Source organism: Populus trichocarpa, chromosome 4 (assembly GCF_000002775.5).
Source record: "Populus trichocarpa isolate Nisqually-1 chromosome 4, P.trichocarpa_v4.1, whole genome shotgun sequence".
NCBI lineage: Eukaryota > Viridiplantae > Streptophyta > Magnoliopsida > Malpighiales > Salicaceae > Populus > Populus trichocarpa.
Window position 1 is genome coordinate 10,886,676 of NC_037288.2, and position 27,100 is coordinate 10,913,775.

The 27,100-nt window shown below is 34.1% G+C and overlaps 3 protein-coding genes across 11 annotated transcripts; 2 read left to right on the top strand and 1 right to left on the bottom strand.

Annotated features, from left to right (window-relative positions):
- The first annotated feature begins 6,661 nt into the window (after positions 1-6,661).
- Positions 6,662-9,054, top strand: LOC112327176 (transcription factor TCP13). 3 transcript variants are annotated; one of them, XM_024598864.2, is made up of 3 exons: positions 6,662-6,891; positions 7,383-8,185; positions 8,288-9,054. In XM_024598864.2, exons 2-3 carry the CDS (start codon positions 7,522-7,524, stop codon positions 8,617-8,619), a joined length of 996 nt encoding a protein of 331 aa, XP_024454632.1. In that variant the 5' UTR covers positions 6,662-6,891; positions 7,383-7,521; the 3' UTR covers positions 8,620-9,054. The 3 variants fall into 3 exon arrangements, with proteins under 3 accessions (XP_024454632.1, XP_024454630.1, XP_024454631.1); XM_024598862.2 differs by having other exon boundaries at positions 6,666-6,891; positions 7,383-9,054; XM_024598863.2 differs by lacking the exon at positions 6,662-6,891 and adding an exon at positions 6,898-7,051 and having other exon boundaries at positions 7,383-9,054.
- A 7,128-nt stretch (positions 9,055-16,182) lies between these two features.
- LOC7480583 (transcription initiation factor TFIID subunit 8) lies at positions 16,183-18,133 on the top strand. Its single transcript, XM_024599430.2, has 2 exons — positions 16,183-16,424; positions 16,653-18,133. Exon 2 carries the CDS (start codon positions 16,754-16,756, stop codon positions 17,900-17,902), a length of 1,149 nt encoding a protein of 382 aa, XP_024455198.1. The 5' UTR covers positions 16,183-16,424; positions 16,653-16,753; the 3' UTR covers positions 17,903-18,133.
- A 2,921-nt stretch (positions 18,134-21,054) lies between these two features.
- On the bottom strand, positions 21,055-26,835 carry LOC7463064 (uncharacterized). 7 transcript variants are annotated; one of them, XM_052452343.1, is made up of 9 exons: positions 26,626-26,831; positions 25,624-25,675; positions 24,466-25,022; positions 23,095-23,745; positions 22,927-23,008; positions 22,692-22,758; positions 22,079-22,264; positions 21,914-21,974; positions 21,055-21,644 (listed from the first exon to the last, which is right to left on the bottom strand). In XM_052452343.1, exons 3-9 carry the CDS (start codon positions 24,860-24,862, stop codon positions 21,472-21,474), a joined length of 1,617 nt encoding a protein of 538 aa, XP_052308303.1. In that variant the 5' UTR covers positions 24,863-25,022; positions 25,624-25,675; positions 26,626-26,831; the 3' UTR covers positions 21,055-21,471. The 7 variants fall into 7 exon arrangements, with proteins under 7 accessions (XP_052308303.1, XP_052308302.1, XP_052308305.1 ...); XM_052452342.1 differs by having other exon boundaries at positions 23,095-23,985; XM_052452345.1 differs by having other exon boundaries at positions 23,095-23,505; positions 24,226-25,022.
- Positions 26,836-27,100: the final 265 nt, after the last annotated feature.

A 27,100-nucleotide genomic window follows, 5' to 3' on the forward strand; every position in this document is an offset into this window, starting at 1 on the left:
ATATTACAAACCTCAAAACTAAACTTCTATTCATTAACTTCAAAACCTCAAAAAATTAATCAAAATATATATAAACTGGTGAAATATCCATATTTAAAAAAAAAAAAAGTTTCACCTCTCTTAAAAAATATATATCATTTCATTTGTTTTCAAAAGAGAGATGGTAGAAACAACCATAACCCCCCAGTGTCCTATGCCTGCGAATCCACCAAGAAGATCCACCCTTCAGGCTAAACGTCCATAGTAGTATGTTCTTAACTATATCGGAGAGATGAACTTAATTTTAATGTGTAAGAATTAGCTCGAGAATTCACTTTGTGGGAAAACAAAAACAAAATTTGAAATTGATTTGACGAGTAGTACAACCTTGTATTGAAATCTGTTCGTATAAAAATATACCTTATCCATATATAGCCTGTAATACGTGGCTAAAGCTAAATTCTTCTGGGCATCCATCTCAATATAAGACAACATTGAATGACAACACAAGCATCTATGTTCCTTCTAAAAGGTGACAAACATGCGTGCTCGGAGTCTTTTTCAAGTGTCTCCTCTCTTTTTTTTCATTGTTTTGGTATTCAAGCATGCGTATGCTTTCTCAATTAGATTCAACAACTCGTCCACACAATGAAATGACTAAAAGACGCAATGCTTAATTTGTCCTGGTTGGTAACACCTCTCTTTTTTTCCATAGCTGCAGTCAATGGAGTGGAGATGCACTTGCTTCATTCTTGTACCGAAAGAGCAAAAGATGGTGGCTTGACTTTATTCAAAACAATTGCTTATACATGATAGCTATATTGGCCCGATGCATTTTCATGAACAAGCTGGTTAAAACATTCTTACATGTGTAGATAATAGCTATTGTGCCCAAACTTTAACTAGAGAAGGTGGCCCGCAGGAACTGCACCTGCTGCTCACTATCTCCATCACTCTCTTTATGTTTATCAACGTTTCTGTCATAATTTATCTCTAATTTGTGGCACAGGAAGAGGTTAGGAAGGCTTCTGATTGCTAGATTAGCACCCATATGTAGTTCTTATCTGTCTCTGATCTACTGGATTTCGGTCTAGATATAGCGTGTGCCTTCACTTTTATTCTGTTCAGTATCTCCATTGAATGGCCCTGCTTTTCCTTTCTTTTCTTTATTTCTTGGGATTGCTGTTTCTTTCTGCCATGTAGTTATGTCTAGTAATGTTGTTTGTTAGCCCATGAAAGAAAAAGGATAGGGAAGGCCTGGATAGACAAGAAAGGTGAAAAGGAAAAAAGAACAAAAAAAAAAACAGGGAGCACTGCAGAAATTAATGCAGGCGCTCAGGCAGTGAATAAGGCAAAGATGGGCAGAGATCGAGGGTAAGCTACACATCCTCTCTGCCATGAAATATATAAATACAAATTAACAGCAACGGTCAATTATTACTATTATCATTAACAATAAATCGAAAACTCTTTCTATTAAACTCTCTATTTTCTTCCTTTCAACTTCCACTAGTTACTTACCTATATAAGGAAGCTTAACGGTTGTGATACTATGTTTTCTATTTATATAAGGAGGGCTATATATAAGTATAGCACACTACACAGAATCAAACTATAAAGCTATACAAGGTACATATAATTTCCATAACTATATGCATCCTATAATTCAGCACTGGCAGGATTTAACCCTCTCTTACCTTTTTAATTATTCTAATAATAATAATAAATGTCATTAGTAATGTAAGGAATTGACCCTTCTTTACATTTTTAATTATTTATACATGCTTTTATAATTATTAGAATTAATGACAATTAAATAATGTAGTGTGTTATTGTTGTTATTATTAATGGAAGACATATGCCTTCGAGGTAGATATTAATATGTAATTTGTAGTTAATCGCATAGGCAATAGCATATTATGAGATGTAATTTATTGTAATGGTAGAAAAACCTTATATTTATTACTTTTGATCACAAGTAATTTGTATTAGACCGCCACGGAGAAAATTAATGTCTGGTGTGTGTGTGTGTGTGTGTGTGTGTGTGTGTGAGAGAGAGAGAGAGAGAGAGAGAGAGAGAGAACTCTAAAGTAATTGACGTTTGAGATAGCCAATAAGTGAATAGATAATGTTGTGGAAAAGATGTTTGACACCTTGATACCTTATTCAACAAATTCATTATGTCAAGTAATGCAAATACATTAAATGTGATATGTTCTTATTTTTATATTAATATACCAAAAAAATTATCGGGGAATAATGAAAAATGTAAGATGTTGAAAATTGATATAAGATCAATGTTTTTACAGGAAAAAATTATGAAATTGATTTTGATCATATAATTGTTAAATATTGGTAATTGAGAAGAAGCAAATGTTTAATATGATTTATTTTGTAATTTTATGTATGTCAGAGGTAAATCCCTTTGAGAACATCTATTTTTTAGGGTCACTAAGCTACCCAATATTATATAAAAAGAATATTTTGTATTTTTAGAGGAAAAAAACTTATAAATAGTTAATATGGATGTAAATTTTAAAAAGAGTTGTAATAAATTATGTACATTTATAAAACTATTGAAACTTTATATATATTACCATGTTTTTTATGGGTTCAAGCCGTATAAGGTTGTTAAAATATCGGGTTTTTATAATGAAAAATAGAATTCGCAGACAAATAGGTAGCATCTTAATTGTGTCACCAAAATATAATAACAGAAGCAGGAGAAAACCATAGGTCTAACAAAAAAGAACAGAGGCATAAAATCTCAACAGTATCATAAGTTCAAGCCTTGTATTCGGCTTTAGAAAAATAACAAGCAACATGGTGTTGCTTTCTAGATTTCTATGAAATAAGAATGTTGCCTAAATACAAAAGGTAACCACCATTCGACTTATGATCATGACACCACCAGCCCAACCAGCATAAGTAAAGCCTTGAAATGACAAAGACGAACAATGAGTGATGTGTAAACTATAAAAGGTTGTAGTCTTCAGATAACACATAATATGTTTAACTGTAGCCAAATGAACAACAATAAGAGCATATATAAACTAGCATACTTTGTTCACAACATATATAAGATATATCCAGCCTAATAAAGGTTAGATATTGAAGAACACCAACAATTTATCTAAATCTTGTGGGATCAGAAAAAAAAATCTCTAGACATTATATCAAGTTTTGATGAAGAAGCAAGAACATCAACAGATTTACAAGATGACATAACTTTATGAAAAATATCAAGAGCGTACTTATGTTGACTAAGTATGAGACTCATACAAGTAGGGGTAACTTTAATCCTTAAGAAGTAATGAGCAACACTTAAATCTTGAAGCTTGAACTCTAAGCTCGACAAAGTAATTAATAATTTAAGCAAGACTTAATTACTTCCAATAAGTAAAATATCATCTACATAAACAAGTAGATAAAATGATACCACTACCAACAAACAGAATAAACAATGATGTATCAACCTTGGAGGTATAGAAACTAATAGAGAGGAGATAATCACTCAACATGTTATACCAAGCCTGGGGGGATTGCTTCAAGTCATACAAAGATTTATGAAGTTGATATACATGAAAGGAAAGAGTAGGATGAATAAAACCCGAAGGTTGCTCCATATAAACCTCTTCTTGTTATATCCTATTTAAGAAATTAATTTGAACATCTAGTTGGTTGATTTGTCTACCTCTAGATACTACAATAGTAAGAATTAACCGAACATTAGTGAGCTTAACCACGAGATTAAAAGTTTTTGAATAATCAATACCCTCATGTTAAGTGAACACTCTAGCAATTAGGTGAGCTTTGCATCTCTCAACATTACCATCAACACGACACTTAATTTTATACACCCAACAACTGCTAATCACATTCGTAGAAAGTTGAAATGAAACTAATAACCATGTACTGCTACAATGTAAAGCATGAATTTTAGCATGCATGGCTTGATGCCATGACACATATCTGTTTGCTTCTTGAAAAGTTAAAGGTTCATGAGCAGGAATGGGTGTTACCCATAAAGTATAGGAGACTTGGAAAGCCAAAGATAAGCTCATATTTGTTGTTTTGTGCTTTCTTAGATGAAGGATCATTGAACGATGGCAGGAGGCTAGAATAGTAGAGGTTTGATTTGGAATCAAGACCTGCTAAAGAGAATATTATGAAAGATCAACAACCAAATCTAATCCAAATGAAAATAATATCAAGTTACTAGAATGGGAAAATTGAAATTGAAACTATCTATGTATTACTATCAAAAGAAGCAGAGACCTGTCAATCTAACAGGGTAGAACCTAAACCTGGAGAATGATCATTAGACAAAGATGCATGTGGAGACAAATTAGCAAGACTAGTTTGTGTAAAGATGAATTCAAGAAATATCAAGAAAGGCAATGATGTAGTTAAGAGTGATGTAGGTGAAGGCATAGATAATGATGCTATATGTTTAAAATTGTGAAATAAAAAAAACATGTTCATTAAACCGAATGTCATGAGCAATATAAATTTGTTCGATACCTATCATTTGGTTGATACCTATCATGATGGGTTAACTAAAGTTGTTGGTGAAGTAGCTAAATTTTAAGATTAATATCGATAAAAATCTATATATTTCTATATACAAGGGGGTGTCTTTAAAATTATTTGAAAAAATAAACCTTAATCTAAATTAATTTATAAACAAATCCAAGAATAACGCTTACCATAAAACTAGAATAATATAATCATAACTTGAAAATCAATTGAAACAATAATATTACATGTGATCAAAGCCTATTCTCTTTTGTGAAAAAAAATGATAAAAACGCAAGAAATAATCAGCCATATTTTTATTTTTTTTATTTTGTTAAATGGTGTGCTATGCATGTCTCTGTTTGGGAAAAAAAAAAAAAGCTTGTCACCATGCTTGTCTGTCTTTAAGAATTGGGATGGTGAGGGTAAATTAATAGTGAAAAAGATGAAAAATATGTTACGAACCTTAATCTGACCAATGGTTTGTGTCCGTGATCTGAGGACCATTAATTTGTCAATAACTTAACCTTTGGGTCAGTCAGTAGTCAGAACTGTGTACAGTAACCTTTCTACGGTTCTTCCACGGCCACTGCTTGTTTAGAGAGAGATGGTAAGAGATTAAAACCCTAAAAGTTTTCTCATCCATCCCTATCTCCTGTAACACAAGCAGTGAAGGGCCACTCTCTCTCTCTCTCTCTCTCTCTGGATTGACAATTGCTCGTTGGGTAGCTAGGGGATGCATGTCGCTAAAGAAGCATATACATATTTTCAAGAGGAATGTACACTTTTTTTTAGTCTTATTTTTCATCCCGATTAACTTTATTTATTCAACTTCACAGGTGTTTAGGCTCCAAGATTTTCATAGTCTAGCTTGAAAACAATCAGCTTCTTTTTTGTTCTTGAGCCAACGTTACAATATTAATGGATTCGCAATTCAAAGTTTGGCTTGAATGTAATTATATTTATGTATTTTGTCTTGTTTTCTTGAAAGAGATTTCCATCAGGAAGCCATCCACACAAGAAGGCTGTGGTGATGAAGAAGATGAAATAGCCACGCATTGGTCGAAGCAAAAGTCCACGGTCAACATAAACACTGTGAATTCCGGCTAGGGTTTAATTAGAAACTGGGTTCCACACATGCCTTAATTATCAATGAAGAAGGTGAAATGAAGAAAGCGTGGCCTTATATCCTTGTCAAGGAAAGAAAAATAAACTTGAATACGTTTCAATTTCCATCTAACAAGTCGGCTTTTATCCATCAAAAGAGAGTTTCTTACGCAGTGTCAGCTGTTTGGTTTCAACACTTCAACTTGCTCCATGCATATCTCTCTGCAGAAAGTTGTGTGGTCCTCATCTCAGTGGGAGTTTTGTATGTTGGTCCCTCACCTATAAGGTAGCTATACGGCCTCTCTCTCTCTCTCTCTCAGCTTCCTTGAGTAGCTGTCATTTACATCAACATGACAAGCCTCTAAGAGTACTGTAGACCACAACTTTTAATGCCCAGGAATACACTTCTCATCTTAGTGGATTTGTTTTTGTCCTTGAATTCTTTTCTACCCTAACTTATAATCTCATGACTTGATGACAAGATGTCTTATATTGAGACATTTAACTTGTTTTATTAGGTGATGGATCATAGGACGACATCTTCCAGGACTGCCAAATTTCCTCAATTACCAACCAAAGTCATCACTCCTACTTGGTGTTAAGAACGTGCCGGGGTTTGGAACTCTGCTGCCGTGTATAATATTGTATCAGACGAGATGCAGACATGAGCTCGCTAGCTAATTTGAAGCTGCTGTTTCCAGTTCTGGCTCCCTTTAGCATCATATTGTATACTTGGTACTAGCTAGGCATGCATTGATCGACCCATGTGACCAGAACTCAGCCACAAAACCTTTATTTGTGGTTGCCCATAAAGCATAACTCACCGCTTTTCGAAACGTCCAGCAGCGGTATGGTCCCCAACTCAATTTATGCAATGTGTTTGCGCAACATTTTAACGTGGTGTTTTCCACAAATTGACACTCTAATTTTTTTCCCTAGCTAGCCAAGGGAAAATTAATTAGTCCTAATGACCATTCATTGAGACAATGATTGCTCAACATGCGTGACAAACGAAATGATAAGATATGGACTAGCATAATTTATTTGACCCGAGGGGGGGGGGGTATATGACACGCGGCTCCACTGATGCCATTGCTTTATCTTTACGTCTTCCTTGGAGCATGGTCGGTTGAATTCCTAGCTTTCTCAAATGGCGTACCTTCTCCAATAAGTTTATTCTCTGTGATCGAAACAAAGGAAAAGTATTTCCAGATATTGATACCAAATTGCATAAGATATATACAGACAGGCAACCTTGGTGCAGACTTCATTACCTTTCTTCACACTGTAAGTGCTGCAACTAATCCCAAACTTATGTGCATGCCTAGCTATGATTACTAAAACCCTTCCCTTCCTTTAAAAATACTTCTTTTCTTGATTTATTCATGCAATACTAGCTAGTTACTTGTTTTCAGCTTCGGATTACCTCGTCGATGAGCACAATATTGTAAGAGAATATGATATTGAATATTGTTGTCTTCTCTTCACAACTGAAACCTTCCAGAACAAAAAAAAAATGGCTAGTTGAGAATTCTTGCGAAGGAATTCTTAAAATGTTTCTGATATATATTGACTATATATGCTTTTGTTGACTGTTTTTCTAGAGATTCCCTTCTACTTGTGCAGAGATAGCTTGTTTTGATTATTTTTTTTTTAATGTTTTTTCGATCTTCTTTCCACTTACTCTTTCTTTAAGGGAAACTGCAGTTTGGACCGATCTTGTGCTGTGTTATGTTAATCTGACTGCTCATTTTCTTCCTTTTATGGATCTGAATCAGCATGAGAAGCTGCAGCACAAAGAAACTTTATGCAGCAAGGTTTCTTTGACACTACAAGGAGTCTGTGCAAACCTCCAGTTATTTAAGGAGTTCAACTTGCTTGTTCAATTTCGTATGCACCGATGATGAGAGGCATAAGATGATTACTAGTTCAAAGCAAGTGGATTCTCCAACAAAAAAGGAAGAGGATTCAAATGATGGCAAGATTTCTAAGGCTTCATCTAGCTCAGCACCATGGTTAAGGTTGAAGGATCCAAGAATTGTGCGAGTGTCGCGTGCTTTCGGAGGAAAAGACAGGCATAGCAAAGTTTGCACCATTAGAGGGTTGAGAGATAGGAGAGTTAGGCTTTCAGTTCCCACTGCTATTCAGTTGTATGATCTTCAAGATAGACTTGGCCTTAATCAACCAAGCAAGGTAGTTGATTGGTTGCTTAATGCAGCCAAGCATGAAATTGATGAACTCCCTCCACTCCCAATGCCACCAGGGAACTTTTCCCTGAATCATCAAGCAATGCTGGGTTCTTCTAATGAAGTTGGCGCCTCACGGTCTAGCAAAGAAGTGTTTAAGATGAACAACGGCGTCGATTGGGAGGATACAAGTGGATTTACTAGACCGAGTTTCTGGAATGCTGATGCAATTTTGAGGGCTAAGTCGAAAGAGGTTATGACAGATCCAGTGAATGAGAAAGAAAATTGGGCAAAAAGAGATGAAGAAGATAAGGAGGATGGCAGTATTGAAGGGAATACTGCGCAAGCTTTATCTAGCAGTTTCTTACAAAGAGCTAGTCATTCTTCCTTACCAGGTTTGATAAATAATGCCATGCCTTATGGTTCTTTCTTTCATTTAGAACCTCAAAGTTTTCCATTATCTCATATGGGAAACCATGGATTTGCAACACAAACAGGAGATATACACAACCTAAATGTCGTGCCATTGTCATCTGCCTTGTCTTTATCATCTGGCTCTCAAATTTTAGTGTGTCCACCTGGGACAACACAGTCTTATTTCCCTTCACATGCCACAGCTTCCATGGAGATTGATCCGAGACAAATCAACCACTTTCAATGGTTGACCCCAAGCACTCAAAATCTCTTACCAAATTCCCTTACCCCAAGTCCGTACCCTATAAGCCAATCCATGAGACCTTCCCAGTATTTCAGTGTGACTCCTAGGGTTCTCCACTCTCAGAATAGCGAAAGTCCACCGGACAAGGACCCACAATTTCCTTGTAAATGACATGAAAGCAGTGCAAGGATTGCAGAAGAAGAATACATGGCCCTTCTTCCTAAAACAAGCAAAGCTTCAGTTTGATTTAGTGTCCCAGGCGAGAGGAAAAGGTATTGTTCTATTAAAAACTTATACTGGAATACTTCTACCTGTCCTGTGTGTTTATTTGCAGACAGTTTTTCTAATGGTACTCATAGTCCCAATCTCATGTTTGATTTCACATTTTTGCATCTTGGTGTGTCTGGTTCATCAGTCCTAGGAGAGTGTTTTATGTCGAACGAATGGCTTGATACTTGTGAGACAACCACAGAATCTTAATAATTTGATTTTCAGTTGATTGATCATAGTGATAGCAATTTGTACAGGTCATGGACCTAATAATTATGTGTTATATTTGATGTTGCATCTCAATTTTAGTTAATAAAAGCTTATATATGCTGTGCTGATCAATCTAGTATGAAGTGCACAGAGGAAGTAGAGGATGGTTATTTGCACCTTAAGCTTATATGCTTTATATGATATTCAACTTTTTGTATGCCAAAGCCATGAACATTATTTGCTTCAACAAGATTTGGAGTCTTCAGTACTTTCGAGTTTGCAATCTCATGAAGTTAAGGCAGTTTTGACACCGGATTTCTCAACAAATACATATATACTTGTTAACTCAGAGTCCATGAGCATAATTTTGAAGCAAGAAAATTAAACCTTGGAGAAAACAAAGATCAATAGAGAATGATAGGCTATTTATAGAAGTCTGATATGAACACTGGAAAAACTAGCAAAGAGTCAAACCAAAAATAGGTTTTGAATTAAGCTTGTGTAATTTCAAAGAACGAAAAATGCTTGTGTGAGTGAATGAGACATGATTGTGCTAGTATAAGTGTCAGCTTTGCACAGGATCCAACAAGATAATGGAAGGAGTAGCAGCTTTAGATGATCAAAGGAGCTCGTGAAAGTTGCTTATATCCAATGAACTGAAAAGATCTGTACGTGGTCCTAAAAAAGGAAAACAAAATTGAGGGAGAGACTAGGAGGGTTATTTTACCACTATAACATGGTCAGGTAAATTTTTAAAAAAAAATAATATTTGTTATAAAAATATTTTAAAAATAACACAGCTTCAATGTAACCATGATTTTAAATAATGATTTTGTAACAATTCCTATTGGAAATAGAAGTTGTTTACTCAAAAAATAAAAAATGAGATTAATTAACATGTACGGAAATCAATATAAAATTCTATAAAAATTTGATAGTCAAGATATAAGAGTCAAGATTCAATGGTTAAGAAATAAGATGTGAGATAATTTAATATGGTATGAGATAGAAACGAGGGAAGAAAAAGAAAGGAAAGAAAAAATAGGTCATCAAGGACACACCAGAGCCCTGTTTTTTATACACTCGATACCATTAAAAAAATCTCGGCAAGACAATTTTAACCGCACCATAAAAGACCACCGAACAAGATTATAATTGGTTAGTGGTTTTATTTGAGGTTAACCGGACCTTAAAGTACTTTAACCCAAAACAAAATCATTAACCAATTACAATCTCATTTGGTGATCTTCTATGGTGTAATTAGAATTTTCTCATCGAGATATTTCTAATAGTACAGGGTATGTAAAAAACGGAACTTCAATGTGTCTCTAGTGATCCATTCTTTTTTCCCCTTCTTTTTCTTCCCTCATTTCTCTTTTATACCATATCAGCTTATTTCTCCTCTTATTTCTTGACTATTGGATCTTAAATATCTTGTCTTGGCCATTGAACCTTCATATAATTTTATGTTGAACTTTGTGTATGTTAATTAATTTCAAACAACTATTATTTCCGATTACAAAACCAATATTTCAAATCGGAGTTGAATTGAAATTGTGTTATTTTTTAAATTTTTTTATCATATATCATTTTCTCAAAACTTTTATCAAATTGTGTTGTTTTTCAAAAAGAAAAATCCAAAAAGGAGTAGAATAAAAAGATTTTAGTATTACCGTTCATGTGTGATTAGGAAGGGGTCCAAACTCCAAATGTTTTTTTTTATATATATATATATGGGGAGGCCCCATCATATTTTCTCCTTGTACACTAAAACACTATCTGTCTAATTAAACAAATCACCATTATATTAGGTTTTGTCTTTGCTAAGGTATTCTTCCCAGCCAGCTCTCCTAGGATTAGGGCATCTTTAAGGGAGCTTGAGAAACGGTATGTAGATGAGAATCGGGGCATGCAAGAACTCACACCACAATCCCAAACAAAATCTAGCTACAGTTCTATGTATATATATACCAGTTTTTTTCCTATGTGATGACGGAGAAGAGATTTTAGAGAAAAGGCATTATATAGCCAATCTAACTCTATAGGAAAAGGTAGTAAAATATATAGTTAGTTATCAACATCTCCCAAAAATACCATGTTGTTTTCTAATTAAGCAGATAAAATCTAGCTGTGGGTGACCCTATGCCGAAAATATATAGCTTTCTGGTGCAGCCAACAAATTAAGACTAATGAATGTTTTCGTATCTAGAGAGTAATTAATTGGTGTATTCTGTTATAATGAATGAATATATATAATATAGTGTTCATATTCTGTTATATCTCGGTAGTTTTTTTTTTTGGTCATTTACTCATGGAATGCAGACAAGAATTTTACTTTCGTACTGTAAATTGTGCATGGCTAGAATTTAATAATGAGATTCTGGGAAGAAGGGAAAAGAAGAAAAAGAGACTAGCGGGATCTCTCATGTTAAAAACTGAAATTAAATCATTGTAGTGTATGGTGAAATTATGTTATTTGAGAAGAATCCATGATAAACAAGAGCTTAATTTCACGTACGTGCCATGGAAATTAAGAATATTGCGATTTCAATGAAGATTTTGTGGAGAGAAGTAATCATCACGGGCTATTAATTTATTTGGTGATCATTCAGATATATAGGCCAAGTGCTGATTATAACCAAAGAGGTGCAGAAACCAGTGCTGTAAAATGATTTTTGGAGCACTATATATAGACAAAGAGAGCGCGTTCTTCTCTTGCTTGATTTCCTTCTGCCTCTAAAGGAAAAGGTTTCTGGATTGTTACTGTTCTCGCTTTTTTCATTTTACCCTCTTAAGCATGGCAAGATCGAGTATTATATACGGTATTATGGGGTGATATATACCTGTCCTGTTTCTGGAGTTCTTGAATTCCATTGCTTAGTTACGTACCTCTTGCCCTAGCTATGAGTTAGGTATTTATCTTGACAGCGCACCAGGTCTCTGCTGAGCATGTTCCTTGCCAATCTAAAACAGTTTAGTGGGAATTAGAACACATCGGATTTAGATTCAAGTGTTATCTTCACGACAAAGAAATTATGATTAAATCCTCACTAGTTTCTGGATTCTCAGTAATGTGAACAGTCGGGAATTGTACTGGTTTGCTAAAATTAAAAGGTATCATGTTATATTTTTAAAAAAAGAATTATTGAATTTTTTTGGGTTCATTTTTTATAGGATTATTCCCAACTTCGTGATTTAATCAGGTCATGAGTTTCGAATATTAGCCTAGACTGACTTCAGCCTTTTTTAAGTCTATTTTTTAAATTGATTGTTTTTAAAATTAACATTCGGTGGTTGGAGATTGAGTTTCGTGATTTTTTTTCACTTTCTTTTATATGAAGTTATTCTGATCTCATGTCTAGGGTCGTGAGCTTAGCAGGTTAACCCTGGTTGACTCGAGTATTTTTTTTCTTTCGTTTCTCTTTTTTATATTGTTTTTTTTTTTCAGTTTTGCTCTTTAATATTGGGTTATTTAAAATTTGAGCTTCATTGTTTTATTTAATTTTCTTATTATGGAATTATCGTGATCTCATGACTAGGTTATGTATTTGGAAGGTTAACTCAGGTAGACTCTAGTAGGTTTTTTTGGTCCTTTCTTAATTTGTTTGTTTTTTTAATTTTATCCCTCAATATTTGATTTATTAAGAATTAAGCTTCGAACTTTTATTATTTTAATTTAAGATAATCACATTCTTATTTAATTTTTACTTTGTTATCAAGTAAAATAATAGGAGACCTTTTAAAGATATTATGAGGATATTTTTTCATAATATTGATCATTGTATAATTTTTTAGTTCAGTTTATTTACTCTTGTTGTTTTTTTAATTATATTATTAAAGAACCAAGTCGAGTTAATAACCCGAGTTTCTAATTTTTCTTACCTTTTTTAAAAATACAAGTATTGTCTCAACATCTTTTTTTTTATTAAAAAAATCTGATCTAACCTGCAGCATACCGCAAGCAACCAATAAATGGCTAGCTATTTATGAAATTAAAAGCGCGATTGAAACAATACTGTTCCCTCAAAATTAAAAATATATTTTTTTATTAAAGGTTTTTTTTTATATTTTCATATATTTTAATGTGCTGATTTTAAAAATAATTAAAAATAAAAAAATATCATTTTAATATGTTTCTAAATAAAAAATATTTTAAAAACATTTTAAACTGAAACACAATTCCAAACCGTCCAAAATGACCCCTGACTAAGTATGTTTTTCTGTTTTCTGCTTTAGGAACTCCTTTTCCCTGTCAACTGCTGCTGGCCTGCAGCAGTTGACATGACAGAAAATTAGTTGTTGTGACTATAAATTTGGGAGTTTGTCGGGAGAAGTGGGGCCCAAGAACCAAATCCAAGCTTTCAAGGGCAGTCTAGCCCACTCAAACACAACCCGCGAGCAAAGATCCACCCTCTAATTTCTCTCTCCTTAGCATTGCAAAATGCAAACTCCAGCAATGCAAAATAAAGCTGAATAAATTCGGACATGAAGACTCCAACCTTAGTTCTGTAATAATCTGAGATGAAGACATGGAAATTCAGTCAAAATTAACTCTTAAAGCTAAATTATAGATCCGAACAGCTAATGACTTCATTTTATTTTTATTTTTATCATATCCTTCATGCATGAAAGCAAGAACGTGAAGAGCCAATCTTGAGAATGCTTTCTATCAACTCATAATAACTTCAGCTATCATCTCGAAGAGAAAAATTAAGATTAAATCAAGTTTTGTTTATCATTGAATAGACTTCTCAAGCTTCGAAAATGCTCACAGCAGCCTCCTCCTCCTCCTCCTCCTTCTTCTTCTTGGTATCAAAGATAATCATATTATTAAATCAGGTTTCATAGACAGAAACTGTCATATATTTATAGGAAATTATTTTCTTACACTTCTTCAAAGAATCAACCTATGATGATAATCGGAAAGCACCCATTTGCCAGCGAAGTTGAGCCTCCAAAGATGGTCCCATTTGAGGCTATAATTTAGAATTCTCCCTTATTAAAGCACCCGTTTGAATATATATATTATATATAATAGAATTTGAAATTAGAATAAATCCTTGAAAAACCCTCTTTCGAAAGGATTAGTTTTTCTTCTTTTATGAATTTTTGTTTATGATAACATATGTTTCCGATTGATTTCTTTTTCTTTTTTCCTTTTAATGGTAAGTCATTTAATAGATATAGTAAAATTGAATTTTTATGGAATAATTATTGAGACAATCATAAAAGTAGATTTATCAAAATGAAAAAAAAAATCTATGATAATTGATTGAGAAAAAATGAAAGTTGAGTATAGTGCTTGGTATGTTGTATGTAAATGGATTGAATATAAATATTATTTTATGAAGTTGTTTGATGTATTTTTAAATAATACAAAAATCATTTTTTATCCTATTTAAAGCTGTTTTAATGGAGAAATTTTTGTTCTACTAAAAGAGATACGATAAACTTCTCAATTCTTTGTATAACAGTTGTTATTTATGAAATGACTATATTGTCTATTATATAAAATCAATTTTTTTGAAGGATCAAATCAAGAAAAAAAATTTAAAAAAAAATCAACGAGTTTGTGATGGATTTTACTCAGGTCACGGGTAAACTCTGGTAATCCTTTTTTTATTTTTTTTTAAACTCAAATCTCTGTTATGGGCTTATCAATATTTCCTCTATTGTTTTAAACCCAAATTAGTCTATGTCTTGGGTCTACTAGGTCCTGAATCAACCAACCAGGCTGGTCCGAATTTTATATCTAGAGTTATTATAATATTATTAATTTCAACACTTAATATAAACTAAAATAAAAAATAATAATATCTAATTAATTTTTTTTAATATGTTTGTTTGATAATAATACATATTAAGAATAAAACAATATTTTTATATTTTACCTTAACCTTATATTTTAATACAACTTTTAGATTTTGATTTAAAAAATAATATATATTATAATTTACAATTCAAACATTAGATAAGATAAAAGTATTATTGTTATTAAAATATGTTATTCCATCTTGTTTAATGTGTGCTAAATACAAAATAATATCCAATTAATATTATCTACCAAACACTACCTTACTGTAATAACAGTGTAATTTTCATTTAGTAAAGGTAAAATGACACGTCATCGTGAAACCGATCGGCTGTGTTTTTTTTTCGGAAAGTGGTTTCCAAGAAACCATTTTCCAAACTTTCTTATGTTTGTCTGCCATTAGAAAAGTTGGCCAACGAAAAACACTTTCCAACCAAAGAAAAATTTAGCTTGGTTTCTAGGAAAGTGTTTTCCTTGAAAATTTGGGCGGAAAACACTTTCCGGAAGTTGTGAAAAATTTAGAAATGTCATATTATTTGATGATTGTATCAAATCTGGTACTCAAACTTTTGATTGCTATATATATTTATTTTGAATATTTATTTTTCAATTTCATCTCTTAAAATTTAATTTTTATATTAACTTTGATCCTTATTTTTTATAATTGTTATTTGATTTTCCTTTATCATTTTTTTATTGAAATTTTTTATCTATCAAATTTTATCTTCATTCTTTTGATTGTTACTTATTTTATTTGAAATAATTTATGAAATGTTAATTATTATTATTTTAATTTCTTCATCTTTTATTTTTTTTATTTTTAAGATTTGATCTCTATTATTTTGATTATTATTTATTTTATTTGAGATAATTTATGAAATTATATTTTTTTTCAATTTCATTCTCATTCAACTTTTTAATTTGTAAGATTTGTTCCTCATTATTTTAATAAACTTGAGAAAAATAAAACATTAATAAGTTATTTTCCAGCTCATTTTCCATGACATAACCAAACACTGGAAAAAGTTTTCCAACTTATTTTTCATTACACTACCAAACATCAGAAAATAATTCATTTTCCCGAAGTTCACTTTCCAAAAGAAAACTACTTTTCAGCAAACAAACGGGGCCTAAAAGAAATTGGACAAAAATACTTGATTGAAAGTTTTGAAATAATTAATAGATTAGAACAAAAAACAAATCCATGTACTCGATTGAGAAATATTGAAAAGTTGGTATACCAATAATGTAATTATGCCTAGATAATAACAGGGTGTCCAGAGAATTTTAAAATTGGGGGGGATAGCTGCCACCTGTCAAGAAGAAATTAGCTCTCCTTTTATTTTTAAGTTATTAAAATATTAAAATAAATAAAACAAAATCATCCTCTTACTTTTATATTAAAAAACAAAACAACACAGCACTACAGTGCTCAACTACTATACACTTGATGCTAAAAAATCTCTCTTCAAAGAGGTTTTACAAGGGTTTTTTTTTTTTTTCTCAGATTCCCAAATTCAAAACCCTAAATCCAACGTCTAATCCAATACCAATCAATCCTTCCTCGCTGCCTAGGGTTTCTACTTGTGATCGATCGATCCATTTCTGTGTTTGTCGTCTCATTTTACTCCGTTTCTTCTTCGATGCTTCTAGTATGTTTCGCTCCAAACCCTAGAATTCAACGGTAAGCATTCACTTATCATTTATTATACGTCTGGTTCTTCTTATTTGCTATAATCTCCTTTAGATCTCTCTCTATGGTTTGCTTCAATCTCTTTCTGGTTGGTTGCTAAGAAAATGACAGAAGATTGAAATTTACTTCTTTTTTTACGTAATTAGTTCCTTCTTTTAATTTCGCATGTTTTTGTTCAAATTGGAGAAATTCAGGTGATTTTTTCTATTTATTTTTCAGCGACCAAAGGAGGAATAAGAAGTGAGATGGATGATGCATGGGTGAGAGAATGGTGCTACTGAATGCTAATATGTAATGTGAAGTGATATGAGGTATTGAATATGAGCCATGGAGGTGGGGAGAGTGGAAGATTGCATGAAAAGGTAGGGCATAATGGTAAGAGAAAATCCCGTGCAAGTAGAGATGAATTTGCTCGAGCGATTGGGAAGATTGCTGTAGCGCAAATGTGTGAGAGTATGGGCTTTCAGTCCTTTCAGCAGTCTGCTCTTGAGACATTAACTGATGTTACTACTTGGTATATACGGAATATAGGAAAGGCTGCACAGTTGTGTGCTAATTTAGCTGGTAGGACGGAGGGTAATGTTTTTGATGTTATTCAAGGATTGGAAGAGTTGGGTTTGCCACAGGGGTTTGCTGGTGCCTCAGATGTTGACCATTGTCTTGCAAGTTCGGGTATTGTTAGGGAGATTGCTCAGTATATTGGGGATGCAGATGATATCCCGTTTGCTTATTCTATTCCTCCTTTCCCAGTTGCTAGAGAACGGAAGCCTGCGCCAAGTTTTTCCCAGATTGGTGAGGAGCCTCCTGAGGAGCACATTCCAGCTTGGTTACCTGCATTTCCTGATCCCCAGACTTATGCTCAGCTGCCGGAAGGGAATGAAGGACGTGCTGATTTAAATGCAGATAATATTGAGTCTGTAAGGCAGCACCAGAAGATGGATGTGTCTTACATGAATTTGCCACAGCAGTTTAATTGCAATGGTTCTGAAGGACCTTCCTCTGTTGCATTTGGTGACAGTGCTAAGGCAACACAAAGGACTGTGAGTAACCCGTTTCTTGCTGCTCCTCTGCAATTCGGAGTGAAGGAAGTGTCCCATGTTGTTCCTCCAGCTAAGCTTTCTGATGAAGCAGCTGTGAGATATCCTGTTGAGCAAACCCGTACCATGGATAATAATATGTCAGTGATGAAGACATTTGCTCCTGCCATTGAAGCAATGAAGAGTAGGTTATGTGATTCTGGGGAGGGACAGAAGAAGGTTTTTTTCAATCAAAGACCTGCCGTGCAATTTAAGATTGGGGTTGGAAAGAATTCCCTGGATGGAGCTCCAGATTTGAGCCTTCAGAACAAGGGTATTAAGAAGATCAGCATGTGGTCTGGGAAAGATAGTGAGAATGATGATCAGAAAAGGAGAGCTGAGAAAATTCTAAAGCAATCGATGGAAAACCCTGGTGAACTGGCTCAGTTGTAAATTAGAAATTGTACACTTGTTTAGGAAATTGGCAACAGAATCAGGTTCCAGAGTAGTTAAGATCATGGCCATGTGGTTATCAGCACATGGCTCTAAAAAACAGGAATTACGAACTACAATAGAGAGTGCCACTTTAGCAAGTTTTGGAGGTATGTGAATGCTAATTTATCATCATGTGCAGCTGTTAGTCAATGATTCTTTTTAGTGGAAATACTGTCTCCTGTTTCTGTCTATACTGGATTGATACTTAGATTTTGCTATTTATGGTCAGAGCTTAATTTTTTCTCAACATAAGAACACTATAATTGATCTTACAAATAAAACAGATATGTATATTATGCTACATGATTGAACTAACTGAACTTGGAAGGCAATTTTCCTTTGAAACCCAGCATATCATCAAATTCTTTATATTAGTTTCTTGTCCTTTTGGCAACTCAATTCACATTTGTGGCATAATTTGTAAGCGGCCATATATTTCCAATATCGACCATGTTGTCTTCCTTTCTCTACTTTTATTGAGAGTAATGTTTTATGCACTCATATTGAGGGCATTATTGTAAAGTTACCAGGATGTATTTTAGAATATAAAGTGAACCAACGTTTGGGATATCTGAAAATCAGGTAGAGATTGGGATGGAAGGTGTATGTAGTCAGTAGTAATTCCACTATTTTGAGACATTACCAGACATGGAGGTGTGTTTTGTGGAACCTCAAGTCAATAATTTCAGGCATAATTTGATTTGTAGGTGTCGAGCCTGATAATCTTCACCTCATAATCTGATAATTCTTTTTAACTATCAATGTAAAGAAACAGAAATCATAATTCATCCTGCTATTGCGTCACATACTGAGTTAAAACTATTTGGACTTGAAACAACTTAAAAAAAAACGCTTTGTACAGGCTTCTGTTGCTTATGAGATGCTATGGACAGCGTGGAAAGAATGAATCTGTTTTCTGATTACATTTGCTGCTTTAATCTTATGGTATTATTAGACTAGCTGTAGGAAAATAAGAACAAATAAATCTATGGTTGATGCTCTATGGCATGTAGTAACTTGCCGTGTGCCCTTTTGTTTTCAAAAGTTTGCTATGTGTTATGTTGAAATCCCAAATACAAGAACATCATCTACTAGATGCTGTGGGGCCAGAGACAGATTAGTGAATGAACTTCTTTCTTTATTGATTATTCTTTCCTCACCCAAGATCTTGTTCCCTGGCATAAAATTCTTTTGATCCTATAACACAGAAAGTTGCATGATAATACCGGGTTTTTTTTTTTTCTTTTTCAATATAGCGTTTTCAGGAGAGTCTTCTGTCTCACAAGGATCATGGAGACAGAACAACATCATCAAAACTTTCACCAAGTTTTTGTTTCATAATGACTTTCTTGGAATGGGTGACTTCCCAATTCTCATGCATGAACTTTTCTTTCCTTTGCTTGATGATGTCTTCCTCTTGGACTTCTCAATAATGTTTCCCTTTTAGCAATCTGGAGGTCATGGGATGCAATATGGGGATTGCATTGAATTCTATATGATCTGTTTCATCTCATCTCATCTCATTTTTTGGGTAATCAAAAAAAGCATTTGTTGCAACTATTTCAGTTATCTTTCTTTGGGCATAGTTTTTTAGGATGTGCATGCTAAATTTAAAGCAAAGATAGTAAGGAGTTTTAAGCCTGTGATGCCCAGCTAACCCTCCCTGTCAGCCAATCATCTCACTGGTTATCACCTCAGTTACATGTCCTTAAAGATCAAACGCTCTACATTCCTTGAGTTTCATCATGGCAAGTGGTCCAGTGATCTCTCTGATGCATCGTATCTTCACATCGGATGCTTCTTGAATTGTCATCTTCATCGTCAAAAAGGCGAAGCGTACCTTGTAGCCTATCTATCTCTGGGCACAATTCTCCCAGTAGCTGCTGCCCTCTGTGTTTCTTCCCAGCCATCATTTTTCACCATAGCCACTGTTTGGAAGAATTTTCCGGCGGTAATTTGTTGACTAATATTTCATTCACAGCATCGAACATAAGTTTTCCTTGAATTTTGGCTTGAGTTTCTGTCTGGGAAATCTTTTTACTATTGCGATCATCATTGAGTTCTATATCTTCTGGATCATAAGGTCGCAAAAATGTGAAAATTGTACGACTAAAATCCTTTCTGGGATGAGTATGAATGTGCTCACAAAAAAAAGTCTAATGTTAGAAAAAACAAGATCTCCTTGGAACCTATCTCAATACCATAAATCTAAGTCACAACTCTAATAGGAGTTCTACTTCACTAACTAGAGAAATGGACAGAAAAACCTATTCTCTGTAAAAATTCCTTAATAGGGCATAAAAAAAATCCTATTGTCAAAGAACCCACAACTGCATATCTCAATTTTGAAATAAATAAAATAAAAAAAGAAATCAAAGACTTGAAACAACATATTGCTTATTTAAAATTTGATTACTAGGATAAATCCTCTAATCAAAACCTCCTATAAGAATATACTTCTAATTTAGAATATGTCATAAAAATCTCTAATCTAGAAATTAATAGCATGCATTGGATTAATTCCATTGACAGAGTTATCACTTAGAAATGATATACTCAAATCACACTCTAATCAACAAAAAAATTAGATTAACTACTGAAGGTTTAGTTGATGTAATAGCTGATTTAATTGCATAGCTAAAGGACCAGTACTATACTTGCATGCGTGCTTTCCCTTTTGCTTATGAAAATGCATGGTTTCCCTTTTGCTTGAAAGGTTTATGAAGGCTTCATCGGTGCATATCTCATTCAACAGAGGCAGTCGCATTTGTTCAAGAAATTTGCAAGTTTAATGCTTCTATTTGTTCACTAAATGGAAGAGGACCTATGCAGAGGGCTAGTGTTAGCCCCTAATGTTTAACACATACAAAAATTATCCAGAGGAAGAAATGGGACCTCAATAACCCTATAGCCATAGGCTCAAACATCTTGCAATTTGCAACTCACAAAGATTAACAAGCATATCCTATGCTTAGCCTTTGCAATTTGCGTTGACATGTTGCATTGCTCATGTCAACGTTTCACTGAACCTGTCTCAAGAGGAAGATCTAATGGTTAAAACTGAAAATTTCCACTTGGAGGTCTCAGGTTCAATTGTTCATATCTGAAAATGGTGGAATGAGATTGAAAAATGTATAAAAAAAGAAATACCAATGTGTAGGTTCAATTGTTCATATCCTCATTGCCCTTGGATCAATGCAAGTGAATATGCTATAAAATACAACGTAAATTTCACATACCATCTCAAAATTTGGTGAATCTCTCACAAATACTATTTAGTCATGATAATTAGAGCTCATAAAACCTTCTCAAAGTGAAAACCCCTTTTTCAAAAAATAGAAAGAATCGACCTGTTCTATTCTTGAAGCTAATTTAGGAAAAAAGTCACTCATTTGATTCCTAGTTAGCAATTTGAAACCTTGATGAAAGCCATGCCCTGTTCTTTCTCCCGTGCTCTCTAAAACGCTGACCATGTGAACTAAATATTGAGCTAGCGAAACCATACTGAATGCTAGCAGAGACTCACGTTATCTTGTCACTTGTACAGGACACACTGATCTGATAGCCTTGAGGAAGAAGCCCCAATTTGGACTTCTTTGAGAGATAGCTCGTTGACCAAATGGGTGGTGTTCTACAAATTCCTGCACATTATCAGCTGCTGCCAATTCTTCCAGATAAACCCTTAGATCACCTCCAGCACCTGCCATGAATTGGATTCTGTTCTTAATCATTTCCCTAGTGTTCTGCAACTTACATATATGATAAACTTCACATTTCCATTTTCATAAATGAATTTCTGGCTAAGCTAAAGACATTTAAATCCAGAAGATTACGCAATTCACAAAGGGCACAAGTAGGACAGTCCAAGTCAGGATATCTGCTGGGTCTTCAGTATGAGCCTCATCCAACATAAATCAGAAACAACAGTTGAAGAACATTTGCATGGCACTGCGTCAAAAAGTTACTTACCTAAAGAATTATCATTGCTGTTCTGAAACTGGTACGGATAAGGGAAGATTGCAGTGTGTGCCTACAATTTAAGTCCACTACAAGCATCAGATCATCTGATCAAAAAACTGTAAGAAAATTAAGATAACCAGCCTAAAAGAAGATAATTTAATTACAAATACTTACAGGATTAAGCAAGGCTTTGTAAGGAGAATCATCCAATAACATCGTATTTGATTCACTATAATCTCCCTTCTCCCATGGAAGTTCAGAATCGTCTTTTTCCCAAATTCTCCTCAGTTCCTTAAAAACCAAGGGTTTATGCTTGTTTTCTAGAGTGCAGAACTGTGTTGCAGTGCATTTGGATAGATCCTAATAGAAATGAGAGTGAGCATCTTAATAATCTGTGTACGCGTCGACTGTAGGGTGATTTTGAAAGGATACGATAACTAGTTGAGTATAAATTTCTGCTACTCATCCCTATCCTACGATATTTTGCAGAATCATACCCACCAAAAGGAAACTAGAAAACATTCAAGTCATCCAATGATAAGAATGTTTTCCACTTGTCTATTTAAAAAACCATACACTTTAGACTTTGACAAACTCATATATGCTGGTAAGACTAGTTCATTAAAAAGGGAAACTAAAATATTTTTGTTTTTTTTTAAAAAGGGAGCTTGAAACAGGGAGGTGGAAACAAATTTGCTAATGCAAGAATCAAACTTGCATATTGTCTTGCAGACTTTACGGAAAAGCGTGAACAAAAAGGAAATACAAGACTTAAAAAAGTGCTTACCCAACAAAACAGCAACTTTTTCTTCATATCTCCCATCACAAACTCAACCACTCTATCAACATTCTTCCTACAAAAAATCAAGATGTCTAGTGGTCAACTGTAGCTCACAAAAAAAATTCCCAGTGTACTAAGGAAAAAAAATATGTTTATCTTATGAGCAAAATAAATAAAAAATAAAAAATGATTCCACATTAAAAAGAGATTCAATTAGATTAAGAAGTAGGTAAAAGAGTACCTAGTTCTTGAGGACCAAACGCCCACTTCAAATCTCTCAAAGCAGAACTTTAGAAAATCAAAGCAAAAGGGTCTTCTAAAAACTGATACAAGAAAGCAAGCCAATTAGATTTAATTAATTGGAGTGAAAAAGCATTCAAGTAACTGTTATTAAAGTTTCAAAACTCACCTGCTTTTTTTGCAATCTTTATATCTGCTATATGGCCCTTTGGAGGAGCTGACACTATATCCACAAGCACCCCATTTATATCAAGAATAAGTAGTTTTTTCCTCACAAGACATATGGGTGTTATTTCTAGTAAGCAAGATAAACTCTCAGGGGGTACATTCTCTTTGCCACGAATAGCAAGAGAAGCAGAACATGTTTCCCTATCCAGACGATTATTTCCCCTCCTGTTTCTTCGTCTTGCTTTTGTTTTTTGCAAAGATGGTACTTCTGAAGCCTCCTTGGTTGTTTCCATGCCCTTGTTCACAAATTTTGTTTCACCTTTATCTGATAAAAAAACCACTTCTCTGTCTGTTTCATCTGAAAAACATACAGTTGACACACTATTCAAATTATAAGTGCTCAGCATGCCACCTTCCTCCACCTGCATATGAGCTGGATCACTATCCTGTTGATTATTTCTTCTCCTGTTTCTTCGTCTCGCTTTTCTTTTTTGCAAAGAAGGTACTTCTGGAGCCTCCTTGGTTGTTCCCATGCCCTTGTTCACAAGTTTTGTTTTACCACTATTTGATAACAAAGCAACTTCTCTGTTTGTTTCATGTGATAAACATACAGTTGACGCATTATTCAAATTATTAGTACTTGGCAAGCCACCTTCCTCAGCCTGCTTATTAGCTGGATCACTATCCTGTTGATTATTTCTCCTCTTGCTTCTTTTTCTTGCTTTTTTTTTCCGCAAAGAAGGTACTTCTAGAGACTCCTTGCTTGTTTCCATGCCCTTGTTCACAAGTTTAGTTTCACCATTATCTGATAAAAACACTGCTTCTCTGTTTCTTTCATCAGATAAACATACAGTTGAGACATTATTCAAATTACAGGTACTCAGCATGCTACCTTCCTCAGCCTGCTTATGAGCTGGATCACTATCCTGTTGATTATTTCTCCTCTTGCTTCTTTTTCTTGCTTTTCTTTTTCGCAAAGAAGGTACTTCTAGAGATTCCGTGCTTGTTTCCATGCCCTTGTTCACAAGTTTTGTTTCACCATTATCTGATAGAAAAACTGCTTCTCTGTTTCTTTCATCTGATAAAGATACAGTTGAGACATTATTCAAACTATGAGTTATCACCATGCCACCTTCCTCAGCCTGCTTATGAGCTGGATCACTATCCTGTTGATTATTTCTCCTCTTGCTTCTTTTTCTTGCTTTTCTTTTTCGCAAAGAAGGTACTTCTAGAGATTCCGTGCTTGTTTCCATGCCCTTGTTCACAAGTTTTGTTTCACCATTATCTGATAGAAAAACTGCTTCTCTGTTTCTTTCATCTGATAAAGATACAGTTGAGACATTATTCAAATTATGAGTTATCACCATGCCACCTTCCTCAGCCTGCTTATGAGCTGGATCACTATCCTGTTGATTATTTCTCCTCTTGCTTCTTTTTCTTGCTTTTCTTTTTCGCAAAGAAGGTACTTCTAGAGACTCCGTGCTTGTTTCCATGCCCTTGTTCACAAGTTTTGTTTCACCATTATCTGATAAAAAAACTGCTTCTCTGTTTCTTTCATCTGATAAGCATACAGTTGAGACATTATTCAAATTATAAGTACTTGGTAAGCCACCTTCCTCAGCCTGTTTATGAGCTGGATCACTATCCTGTTGATTATTTCTCCTCCTATTTTTTTGTCTCACTTTTCTTTTCCGTGATGAGGGTACTTCTGGAGCTTCCTTGGTCATATCCATGCCCTCGTTGCCACTCTCAAAAATAGATGCTAACATGGAGGTTATCTTGTATTTTGCTTTCAAAGATTAGATACAATTAGTATGTTAAAACCCTTGGTGTTTCCAAATAAAGATTGTTTTTCCACTATTTTCCTGAACTTTATTAGCTTCCCCATATCCTATTTCTCCATGTATCACTTCTCTTTTCATTAGATTCCTGCAAGTGTGGAAATAGGATCTGAAGATGAGTTTGAAGTGAATTAAAGAAAAATTCCACTAACACACAATCATGGAGTATCTTTTAACAATTATTTGTATCTGATGTTTTATGGATTATTTCCTGTTTGTATGCTTTTGTAGTAGGGTGATCTCCTACTTTGTGCCTTTAGCTAATGAAATTTCAATTATCAAAAAGAAAATATTGAGTGACTTGTATTCCTCATCATATGAATTAGAAAGACAAATGAGAACATTATACAGAATTCTGGATAACAAATAAATCAAGAAACAAATTCTTGAAATTGGAGTTTCAGCCATCAATCATCCACCATGTCTTCTATACATGAGCCTAGAAGACATCCCTTCTAGAGGACTTACACTTGTCTAGCATCACCTATCATCAATCAAGTATATTATGTGCATTCTCAGTGTTTTGCAGGAGTCAAACAAGATACTTAAGTGCACTTGAAAATTCTACCATTTATAGGAATATTAGCTGCAAAACGAGAAAGAAAAAGGCAAAACAACATCCTTCAAGTACTTTAGTGAAGTGATCAAAGTTCTATTATTTTCCCTCTAATTATATGAGTTTAGACTACCTAATAGCTCATCCAGGGATTAAGGCAAGCGCCACTCCAACTGTCTCCTACCCTACAAAGCAACACAAACTAATTATCAAACATTGTTTATCAGGTTATCTTGAAACTTCCACAAAATCAGCAATGCCACTACCAGGTACTGTCATCAAGTTAATCAATTTACCTTCCTTTATCAAACATAATCCACATTAATACAACAATAACCAATTCTTTTACTTTGAATGCACTAGAATTCTGTATTAAAGAGAGGGATAAAGGAAGACAAGAATTAGATAAATGCAGACTCACATTATAACAAGCAAAGGTTAAGACACGTAGATAGTGAAAAGTGAAAAGGTAAAATGGATTTGTTTTGTGTAACAAAGGATAATGGCTCTCCAATAATGTCAAAACTTCATATTCAACTATTCGACGACAGGGGACGTTGTTCTAACAAAACGAAGGCAAAAAAAAAAAAAAAACACACTCCAATGAAGATTGTTCAATTGTTTTAACAGAAAAGTCCAATCGAAAAGGCAAATGGATTTTCATATTGCTAATCCCATAAAGAAATAAAAAGAAAAATAGAAGACACTCTCGGTTGTGAGCGATGGTAATGTTTTCTAACATGAACCAATATATGAGACCAGGAACTAGATGCATCGGTAAACATTAATACAGCACCATTAGGCCTGAAAACTTAGCTCTGACTGCCAGCAAAGCCAAAACAGTTTCAGACTTTTCCAATTCCAACAAGAAGAAACAGCTATTTATAGCCAAGAAATGATTGTTCCAGATTAAGATTCACATAAATCCCACGAAACATGGAAAAAAAACTGAGACAATAACCAAGGCCAGCCATAAATCCAAAACAACTGGAGTAACAAGCATATCATGATAAACATCTTACATAGAAAACTAAAACAACCCACTGTCATAAGAAGGGTGAAAAACAATTTGATAGCTGAAGATACAATGCCATTTTATTACCAGAGTAAAATAAATAAATAAATAAAGAATTACCTCGACCATGCCAGAACTTTCAAAGAAATCAATGCAATGGAGCAGGAAGTAGAACTCCTATGGTAGGTTTTTTTACTTTGTGAGAAAATAAAGGCAGTGGAGAGTTGGGAGCTTTGCTAAGTTAAGTTTTGAGAGAGGCGGCGATACTCCATGTGGAGGGGCATTCACAAGGAGAAGGAAACAAAAGAAACCCAGATAGAATAGGGAACACAAAAAAGAGACGGAAGGACGCCAGAGCTGCGGTTTTCTCTATAACTACAGTTTAGTCCCCAATCTATTTAGTCAGTAGCTAATTAGATCCCATAACTTTAGACTCTTCCTAATTGTTCCCTGTACTTTCTTTTATGATAGTTATTTTCATAAATGCAAATTTGTCCGAAGCCTTTCAACCACTTGTTATACTTTTATGATGATGTAAATTGACTTAATGGATAAATATGTTAAATAAAAGAAAGCTTCGGAAGAAATTAGCAGA